Source organism: Drosophila rhopaloa, unplaced genomic scaffold (assembly GCF_018152115.1).
Source record: "Drosophila rhopaloa isolate 14029-0021.01 unplaced genomic scaffold, ASM1815211v1 contig_150, whole genome shotgun sequence".
Lineage (NCBI taxonomy): Eukaryota > Metazoa > Arthropoda > Insecta > Diptera > Drosophilidae > Drosophila > Drosophila rhopaloa.
Window position 1 is genome coordinate 1,361,595 of NW_025335029.1, and position 10,435 is coordinate 1,372,029.

Consider the following 10,435-nt stretch of genomic DNA (forward strand, 5'->3'; position numbering starts at 1 on the left):
AATTTAAGTACCCACTTTAAAGTTTGTATATTGGCTTATGAAATGTTTTTTTTCAAATATTATTTTTTTAGTTTATTTCAAAGTTTATTTTATTTCAGTAAACATATTATTGTCAATAATTTGTTGATTTGTCGACCAGAAATTTAAAATGTACAAAAGTAAAAATTAAAACTTTTAAATTTTTGCACAACAAAATAGTTCTAAATTTAAAAGGTAGATTTCAGTGCTAATTATTTTTTATTTTAAAGCCTAATATACCCATTGAATAATGTTACTCGTACATTCAAAAAACACTGCGTTACGTTGAGAACTAAAAGCTTTTACCCTTACGTAGTTTGTTGAATGTTACGTAGAAGCTATGCTCTGTTGAGCTTATTCCGTAGGGTATTTGGTAGAGTACATGGGCTGATTAAAAAAGGGGGTGTGTCTCATGGCATACAAATTGAATTAGAACAGTAAAAATGGGGATCATAAAAATTTAAATGTCATTAGAAGGTTAAAAGTTGTTATACCTGGACTATTATAAAACTCACATTACTTTTGTAATATTAAATACGCAATAGATGTTATTAAAGGTATGGTTAAATTATTTCAAATTTAAATTAAATTTCTTGACATGTATACGATATTAGGATTATTTTTTTAGTAAAAGAAAAGCTTTAAATGGGTCAGGAAATACTACTGGGTAGGTAAATAAAAAAAGTGATATGTACTTTTTGAAACGCTCTCAGGAGCTCTGGAAGAGCGCATATAAAAGTCGAGGGCATCTTTCCTTATCTCACCCTCCTACATATAGGTACATATGTTTGTAGCTCGTTCGTCATCACGATTCTGTAGCTTTTGCGATGCCAGAGCAACAAAGTCCAATGTCCAAGCGTCGCTGCTATATCGCTATGCACATTTATCGCTATACCGGCACATCGGCCAACTCGTTTGGATCATTTCGCTGCGAGCCACCGACGAGTTAGCAAGGCGACCTAGTTAAATCTTAGGAAAATACGAAAATAAACCCATAACCCAATGGCGTTCCTCAACAAGGTGAGCATATCGGTTAATTTATTCCGCGCATAAAGTGAAAAACAAAACCTAACGCACAGATAAAATAAATGAAAAGAGGAGGGTTCAAAGTTCTCTCAGATTAGTGACGACAGCAACTGTTGATCGTCTGCGAATTAGGTTTATATGTACATATATACAAGTGGGTTCCGTTTCGTAAACATATTTGTTGTTGCCTATCTGCCAGCAATCATCTGTACTTTGCCCCCCTCGAAAAATTATTATTAGCGGCGTCTAATGGCGGCTTGTTTTTGCACTCGATTTAAATTGGAATGCGAACTTTATTGGCAGGCTTGATACAACGTTTATTAATTTTACTTTGTTTGCGAAAACATAATAAAGGGTCGGATCTTATAGAGCCAGTGTCAAATTATCAAATGTTCTGAGTTTATAAAATTATGTACGTATTTACATACATACATATGTTTTATGATAAAGTTAGACTTAATTCACGGTGAAGTCTATTTGTAGGTTAAACTCATAATTAATTGCCAAATCAAGGTTTTCTCATTTTAAGCAGTCTTCGCTAAATAAACGGAATATTGATTTAAATAATTATAAAAGAATTATTGTTTAAAAGTAAAAAATATAAAAAAATTAATACATAAAAGAATTGGTTTAAAAAAAAGGACTTACGAAAATTTCCAAATTTGTTTTATAGATTTATAAGAATATAATGAAGTATGTTATCAAAAAAATGATTGCATGTTGATCTCAAACCAAAATTCGGTTTAGTTATAAATAGTTTTTAAAATTTGTTTTTAAAATTTTGATTTTTCAGCTTGCTGCGCCCGCCTTGCGCCAGCTGGTGACCCAAAGTCGCGCCTACGCCGCCGTCTCCCACGTTTCCCCCAATGGCACCTCCTTTGCACTCACCGAGGATCAGCTGCAGCTGCAGGAACTGGCCCGCAAGTTCACGCGCGAGGAGATCATTCCAGTGGCCGCCCAATACGACAAGAGCGGCGAGTATCCGTGGCCCATCATCAAGAAGGCCTGGGAGCTGGGCCTGATGAACAACCACATTCCCGCTGATATTGGTGGCCTGGATCTCGATGTGTTCACCACCTGCCTGTCGGCCGAGGAACTGGCCTACGGCTGCACCGGCATCATGACCGCCCTGGAGGCCAGTGGTCTGGGCGTACGTTTAACAATTGATTACCATTTCTCGGCAGATGTTCTAAGTCCTTTATATTTCCGTAGCAAACTCCTGTGATCCTGTCCGGTAATAAGGAACAGAAGAAAAAGTACCTGGGCCGTCTGCTCGAGGAGCCGCTGGTGGCTGCCTATGGTGTCACTGAACCCGGAGCAGGATCCGATGTTTCCGGCATCAAGACGCGCGCCGAGAAGAAGGGCGACGAGTACATCATCAACGGCCAGAAGATGTGGATCACCAACGGTGGCGTGGCCAACTGGTACTTCGTGCTGGCCCGCACCAATCCCGATCCCAAGTGCCCGCCCAGCAAGGCCTTCACCGGGTTTATTGTGGAGCGCGACTCTCCCGGACTGACGCCTGGTCGCAAGGAGCTGAATATGGGACAGCGTGCTTCCGATACGCGTGGCATCACCTTCGAGGATGTCCGTGTGCCCAAAGAGAATGTGCTAATTGGCGAGGGAGCAGGCTTCAAGATCGCCATGGGAACCTTCGACAAGACCCGTCCTCCAGTGGCCGCCGGAGCCGTCGGCTTGGCCCAGCGTTGTCTGGATGAGGCTCTGAAATATGCGCTGGAACGTAAGACCTTCGGCGTGCCCATCGCTCACCACCAGGCTGTGCAGTTCATGCTTGCCGATATGGCCATCGGCGTGGAGACCTCCCGTCTGGCGTGGCGTCTGTCCGCCTGGGAAATCGACCAGGGCAGGCGCAACAGCTACTACGCCTCCATTGCTAAGTGCCATGCCGCTGATATGGCCAACAAGATCGCCTCTGATGCCGTCCAAATCTTCGGAGGCAATGGCTTCAACAGCGAGTATCCGGTCGAGAAGCTGATGCGTGATGCCAAGATCTACCAGATATATGAAGGTACTTCCCAGATCCAGCGTCTTATCATCTCACGTAACATGTACGAGGCTGCCAAGGGTAATGCCTAAGCCAGTGCCAACCAGGATTCCTCATCATCATTCACCTTAGCCGTCGTCATGCTCATAGTTGTCACATTCACAAATGCGATTAATAAAGTACAATAAGTAATAATTACAAGAAACATAAATACGTGTTTTACAACAGGGTACTTGTCAATTTGGAACACATTTCAAATACCTTTAGTTTAAATGGAGCTGAAGAAATAAGTAAACAGTCATCAAGTTTACTTGTAAATTCTTCTTTCCTCTCGAATTTCCCCCCTCTTAGCCACACTCATCCCCAAAAGTCTAGAGTCTAGACCACCGCAAATTATTTCGCCAGAAATCATCCACTGATAAGATTAGTCCAGTGGGGGCTGAGTGTTTGTCCTACTTAGGTTCTACAATTTGGCGTACTGGTATCAGCTAAACGATAGGAGGTGTACTCAGATTTGCTATATATGTATGTAATTGTCAAATAATAAAAAAATACTCTGGAACAGACAACAAAATGAAAATGGTTTATACATGATGACACTTCACTATTCCGCATCGTTTCCATCAGCTAAAAGTTTGAGGAGCCCTTTATATCGTCTGCCACTTTGCCTTGCCAACATCTTTGCCTTGTCGCCAAACTGAAGCTGCCAAATGGACTGAAGTGTCTCCAGGGCACCGGGCATGGAGAACACCTGCTCATCAACGGTTAAGTCTAAGCGCCGGGGCAGCTGCTTTTGTTGTTCGATTTTCTGGAGTCGAGTGTCATCCAGAAGATTTGTACAATTGGTGGCCAACAGGGAGCGCAGTTGGGGTAGTTCATCTAGTATATATCCAAGGGCGGTTCCACTTAGCCTCACATTATCACTGATATCTAGCCATTGCAGTTGCTTAGATTTGGCCAAGTGTTGGCTAATCTTGTACAGATGGGCATCATTTAACCCACACCCGGCGAGTTCTACTCGGATAAATCGTTCGCAAGTGCCACCTTCTAAAAGAGACACTAATCTCTCTCCCAAAGCAAATCCACTGGCCTCGTCCAAGGGCCAGCGCACATAGCTAAGAGTCAATTGCTCCAGGCGGCAACTATTCAGCTGATCTGTCAACCGGCGCACACTTTGCTGCGTGAGTTGATTAAAGCTGATGTCGAAGCTTATCAATTGATTGAATCCCAAATCGAAGTCCTGCAATTCCGTCAGCTCACATTGAGCAATATGTAGAGAAGTTAGAGCACGGCCAGCTGGACTGGCACAAAACTTGTGTAGTATCCTTAGGCTGGCATTTCCCAAAGGATTCTGGCTTAGATTGAGCTCTTCCAAAAGCTCTAGTTTATCCATGCCCTGACCACAGAGCAGGGCCTCCAAACCCTGGGAACCAATCGCATTGCATGGCAGTCGCAACGCCTTGAGTTGTAGCAATGTGGGCAGTGACTTGGCCAACTGTTGACATCCCTCGTTGGCAATAAAATTTCGGGAGAGATCCAAAACCGTGAGACGCGCTTGATGAAGAAGGGCTTTAAAAATGGGCTCGGTTTGCTGTGCCCGCATCCACAACCCGGAGAGCTCTAACATCTGAGTGTTCTGTGAACGCTCCAAAAGCACCTTTACCTTGTTGTCCACAGCTGAAATTAATGAACACCTCTGTTAGTATCTAAGGATTTATAAGGCGATTTGTCTTACTCTTCTGAATTTGGTGGCACATCTCCTCGTATCGTTGCGAAAGGGGTGAGATTTTCCAATCCAAAATGGTGGCCATTAACATATTTTGCTCAAGTGCTACACTCACGGCATCTGTTTCCTCATAGGCGAAGCCATCGGCAGTCTTGAGTCGTAGGAGAGGTGTTAGGCCAGTTAACCTAGAAATTTTAATTGTTATAAGGGTTGTTTAGACTTTGTTTAACCAGTACATACTTATTATAGCGCCTTCCGGCTTCCTCAGCCAGCCAACGTATGTTGATGTCCTGCAATTTCTTGCGTTCAATTGGAACTAATAATAACTCGTCCTGCACTTTGACTTTAAATGACACAGTGGTGGCCAAAACAGGAGTAGTTTGTACCTTTATGGGCGATGATTTAGACGGGGAGATGAGTAGTTGAATAGTGCTTGTGGTGGAGTCGGGTTCAATGGTGCGCAGGCTTATCACAGAGGCGACGCCATCCTGCGAAGACTCACTGCCCAGAGGACTCTCGCTTCGGAACCTACTGAAGCCACTGTCCATCAAAGTAGCCTGATGCTTTTTTCGACTTGGTGCAGCAGAACTGCTATGGTTGCTACTCATGCTAGATGAGCGGGAGAGGGTAAGTTTCCGCATTTGCTTCTGCCGCTGCGAATAATCCAATTCAGGAGTAGCCCGGAGTAAATCGTCCTCCCAGTTTGCAGGCAGGGACAAGGCAGAGTCTTGAAAGTTTTCCTTAGAGGGAAGTCTACTAAGGTCTCCTGAGTTCATGCGCTTGCGTTTGCGTTCCGGACCCACATCATCAATCAGCCAGTCATCCGCATCGACCTCATCTTCATTCAGGAGGGCGTTGCGTTTTTGCTTGCTTATATGGCTGGTACTGGGGGAATCATCGTTAAGGCGATTGGGTCTTTTTAACTGTGCCATAACACTCCTGTATTCTTTGCTGGCACTTGGTTGAGTTGAGCTACCGGATTTCTTAGCACCATATTCACTTCCAGATCGGTTGTGACTTAGAGATCTTCGGTTACTCTCTTGTAGGGCCTCCTCTTCATCTTCTTCCTCCGATAGGCTTTCCCGCTCTGATCTGCTTGCTCTTTTTACGTTGGCATTGGTTAGGGGACGGTCATTTCGGTCACTGCAAATTCCAACCTTGGAAAGCGTGCGAAGGAGTCGCTCTCGCAATTGGGCGTACTGCGCCTGCTCTCCATCCACCAACTGGGCTCCCTGCCGCCACTTGTCCAGTCCGGCAATGCAGGTATCATTGTAATCCGTTCTCACTGTGGCATCCGCTCCACGGTCCAGCAGAAGTTCAGCCACATCCAGGAATCCATTAGAGCAGGCGTCAAAGAGTGGAGTAATTCCATCACAACTGGTCCCACCCTTGTCATTAATGGCAGATGCGGCTCCCTTGTCCAACAGCAGCTCCACAATATCCCGAAAGCCATGGTTGGAGGCCTCGTGAAGAGGCAGCCAACCGGCGTGATCCCGTACATTAACCGTGTGGCCCTGGTCGATAAGACGTCTGACCAGCTCCAGATTTCCCGATATACACGCCTGATGCAGCTGCGTTTCGCCCTTGTTGTTCTTCTTGATGACTAGGGATCTGCTTCCCCGTGTGGTTCTCTGTGGACGCGGCTTATCGCTCTCATCCAGATCACTGGCATCCGAGTCGGTAAGCGTGGCCAGGTCAAAATCGTCGTCCCAGTCTGGTGTATTCTGCTGCACAGCAGTTTCTCCAGCTCCGGAATCCTCATCTTCGTCGCCAAGGCTTTCCTCCTGGTCCAAATCAATGCCCTTGGCTGTGGCTTCCGCCTCCAGATTTTCAACAAGAACCTGCATATTGTGCTTCAGCATCAAGCGTCTTAATCTCACCAGAGCTATCTTCTCCAGCTTATCAGAGGAGCTCCCAGCCTTTTCGGCTTGCCGGAGGGCCTTTTGGTAAACATCATGAACCGTCCAGAAGGGATGAGACTGCTGCTCGCATATCTCGGCAATGGTACAGAGAGTGGTAAACGCTTCCGAGGGAACATCCTGATTCAGCTCAAACTCTTTCCACAGGTACTCTAAGGCTTTGTCAAACTGCCCACTATCCCGATAAGTCTGATAGAGACTCACGTAGATGGGCACCAGGGTTTTGCCGCTCTCCTGATTAAGCTCTGCGTTCTCCAACATCTTTTGGTAATACGTCAGAGCTTTCTTATAGTTCATTAGATGACAGCAACCGTCGCCCAGTTTCTCGTACAAGCTTTTCAACTTGCCGTAGTCCACGGAGCTGGTAAGGACCAGTTCATCCAGCGTCTGGCAGATTTTGACCACAATCCTCAGTTGCTTCTCAATACTCCCTCGATCGTTCTCATCCGGCGTGTTTTTCTTATAAGCCTTGGTGAGTATTTGCTTGGCGCTGGCAAAGTCGCATGCCTTAATCAGGATCTCAGCTTTGGTGATCAGTGTCTCGCAGATCTTTTTAACCTTATTGGGCAACCTCTTGGCCACCTCCAAAGCCATGTTGCAGAAGCGGAGCGCCGAAGTCGCGTCGTTCTTTTTGCAATTAAATAGCAAGCTCATCGAAATGTAGCACAAGTGGGTGAGATCCCACAGTTCGTGCGTTTTGCTGATTTTTATGGCTTTATCGATGTACTCGATGGACTCCTGAAAAGCCTCCATGTGCTCCTTCACCACGCCGATGTTCAGGTAGCAGCGAGCTTGCATATCGAGTTGCTCAATTTTTGAAATCTGACCCGAAAGTCTGCAAAGTAAGGAGGGCAATATTAAATCTGTTGAAAATACATTTAACTAACTTTTTTTTTTAAAAAGTTAGTTTTTAATCTCTCGGTTTGATGCCAACAAATCTTTAAATAAATCTTTAAATAAGTAAAACATGTTGTGAAATAATCGGGATATTGCCAAAATAAATTTCTAATTTTGTGTTTCAAAGTTTTGAAATTTTGGAAGTAATAAATTAAGAATGGTGTGTCGAAATGTTACATAAAAGATAATTATTGCACAGACGAATTGACTGAAATTATAATACCCTCTGCAAGGGTATACAAATTGTACCATAAATATACGAATATCAATTCTTTATAAAACGTATAGAAACTATGTTATTGTAACGCTTTCGAAGGAACCAATTGTTAGAGAGTCCTTTGACTTCCACAAGGAATTCATTGTGTCTACTCCTTGGGATACCTACTCTTTAATCAGCAGAAGGCTGCGTATGAAATTTTTTTCCGCCAGCTTGAGCTGCTCCATGGCTCCCGAGGCGGAACTGTCTGCCAGACCCTGCCCATGGAGCAGATGCACACGTCCGAGAGTGGCATATGCCCTCTGCTCCTCCACCTGGTTCTTCAGGCGCTTGGCAATCTCTGGGGATGAGTATTGGGGCTAATAACGATGTTCATAAAAGCGGATTCCATCAACTCACTGAGGTAATCATTGATATGATCCTTGGCGGCATCGTAGTCGCAGAGCAGGGTGTACATCTCGCCCACCATCCGCTTGGCCTTGGCCGTTTCCAGTTCCTTGCCCATGGAGGCATTAATCTGGGCCTCCTGGACATATTGCCTAACCGCCTCGTTGTATTTTCCCTGCTGATTGTAGAAATCACCCAACTGGTGGCAACTGATCGCCACCTGATCCCGATTGCCATCGCTGCGCGCCTTTTCCTTGCGCTTCAGGTAGCGTTTCTCATCCATTGGACAGGACACACAGAAAGACAAGGATACAAAAAATAACAGACAAATTTACCACATTATAAACATTGTTTTTGCGAATCGGCGCGATCATAGAGGTGGGGAAACATCGATGACACCTATGTTGTCAAAATATCGTTGATATCGATGTTTGGCGGGGTAACATCGATGTTTTTCAACTTTTAACAATAGATAGTAGTTGGTGCCTCCGCTAACTGTGCTGGCATCTATTTTTTTCGATTTCGAACTATCGATTGTTTAATCATTTTTGAATTTGAAAACGGCAGTTTTACTATAAATTGTTCCAGAAGACAAGTTTGCTTTTCTTATCCATTTTTAAGTGTAAAATATACAGAATAAATGCTTAAGATTTTATAAGTAACCTTACGTATATATTGGTTCTTAACGATTACAGTTAATAATTTTGATATTTCATTTCATTATGTTCAACATAAAAAACACCAACAATAAATGTTTCATTCCTTTTCCAATGTACTTTAGTTTAAATTAAAATGGGTAATAAAACTTAACAACAATATCCAGTAGACCACCACCAATTTCATATTAATTTGCATAAATTACAATTCCTGCCCAAAAAATAAAGCCATGCATAAATTACATTTGCAGACCCAAATGGACGCTGACCGTGTCACTTGCACAACTAGACAGCGCACTTGGCCAAAGCTCCAAATTTAGAATTTAAATATAGCAATTAAGCTGATTTATGCAGCCCGTCCGCAAGTTACAATAATTGCCGCCAAAAACTCGGGTCTCCGAAATCTCCGAACTTAACTGGAGGCTGGGAACCCAAGAGAATTGTGGCGCCGTCGGGTTGGCAACTTGTATGCAAATGCGCGGAGAAAAATTGGAAAAAATCAAGACAACATTTTTTACCCGGGCATGTGAAAAACACATATCCCGAAATCTAGTGCATGATTAGACATGTTATTTTTTTTTGGTAGTCCACCTGCTGGTATTTAGTATTTAACTTTAGCTCTTTGACTCCCATGTGTTTGCCGAGTTAATGAATTGCCTTAAATGTCAATTACCACTGGCTTTAATCGTCGAATCTCAACAAACTGCAATTATAATTGGTGCTCTCGCCTCATACGATTTTGTGTTTAATTGCCATCGTTTGTTTAACTGCTGGATAATAACGATCTTTAGGCCCGGCCATTGCAATCAATCGATTTATGATTGTTTATGCCAGTGCATGGTGCATTTGTAATTGAGTTATTGGAAATTGGACTTTTATTATTTGCATATCTTTTCAAGGTAGGCGGTTCTTCGCAAAGCCATTACGCAGCTGGAAATTGGCTGATGTTGGAGGCGAGGGTGCAGCCAAATTAAATTCTTGGCTAATCGCTGACATTTCTGGGGCAAAGCTGCGAGTAAAGGTGCGTCGTGGAAAGGGAAAGGACGATGGGGTATATTAAGTATAGACTTACATTCTTCTTTTAAGAAATAATAAGTAAGTTATTTTTATTTGTTATTTTTTATCAACAAAAACACGTTTTTTTGGTTTTTTAAAGATATTCCGTTTGGCTTAGACGCATTTGCTTAGTTTTTGTTTCACTAAGTTATTAGAAAGGTTTCTTATGTGTTGAATGATTAAAACCAAAATATTCAAATTCAAATTAATACGATATAAACCTAAATTCAGAGCAGCGTTTAATCAGATGGCCTCTGTAAGCCTAAGATGTAAGCCTAACTGTATTGCTCATACGCAGTGTGGCCTTTGCTTGCCAATATAAAAGTTGCATAAGTGTTATTTGATTTTTGTGATCACTTAGATCTACATAATGCCACCACTCATATCTATTGCCCCCCATCGGCCATTTCAGACATGCGTAAGTCGTGTCAAAATTTATTGCGTGACCATTGGCGGGGATACTTTATCATAAAGCGGCACCGCTGCTACCAAAGTGCCAACTTGCAACTTCCAATGTGCAACTGCCCA

General features: G+C 43.4%; 2 protein-coding genes across 2 annotated transcripts; one reads left to right on the forward strand and one right to left on the reverse strand.

Moving 5' to 3' along the window:
* The first annotated feature begins 903 nt into the window (after nucleotides 1–903).
* LOC108050558 (probable medium-chain specific acyl-CoA dehydrogenase, mitochondrial) lies at nucleotides 904–3,260 on the forward strand. Its single transcript, XM_017132280.2, has 3 exons — nucleotides 904–1,038; nucleotides 1,838–2,194; nucleotides 2,257–3,260. The coding sequence occupies exons 1-3, from the start codon at nucleotides 1,021–1,023 to the stop codon at nucleotides 3,139–3,141; spliced, it is 1,260 nt and encodes a 419-aa protein (XP_016987769.1). The 5' UTR covers nucleotides 904–1,020; the 3' UTR covers nucleotides 3,142–3,260.
* Nucleotides 3,261–3,557: 297 nt separating this feature from the next.
* Nucleotides 3,558–8,581, reverse strand: LOC108050556 (tonsoku-like protein). The gene is made up of 5 exons (XM_017132277.2): nucleotides 8,208–8,581; nucleotides 7,977–8,148; nucleotides 5,016–7,529; nucleotides 4,785–4,960; nucleotides 3,558–4,726 (listed from the first exon to the last, which is right to left on the reverse strand). The coding sequence occupies exons 1-5, from the start codon at nucleotides 8,476–8,478 to the stop codon at nucleotides 3,654–3,656; spliced, it is 4,206 nt and encodes a 1,401-aa protein (XP_016987766.1). The 5' UTR covers nucleotides 8,479–8,581; the 3' UTR covers nucleotides 3,558–3,653.
* Between the last annotated feature and the right edge of the window lie 1,854 nt (nucleotides 8,582–10,435).

Excerpts from the sequence above, each read along its gene's own strand:
- LOC108050558 (XM_017132280.2), top strand. Across the intron at positions 2,195-2,256 it reads TGGAGGCCAGTGGTCTGGGC|CAAACTCCTGTGATCCTGTC; the intron begins GTACGTTTAACA and ends ATATTTCCGTAG.
- LOC108050556 (XM_017132277.2), bottom strand. The coding sequence starts at position 8,478 with ATGGATGAGAAACGCTACCTGAAGCGCAAGGAAAAGGCGCGCAGCGAT. Across the intron at positions 4,961-5,015 it reads GCCGGAAGGCGCTATAATAA|GTTAACTGGCCTAACACCTC; the intron begins GTATGTACTGGT and ends TAAAATTTCTAG. Across the intron at positions 4,727-4,784 it reads GTGCCACCAAATTCAGAAGA|CTGTGGACAACAAGGTAAAG; the intron begins GTAAGACAAATC and ends CATTAATTTCAG.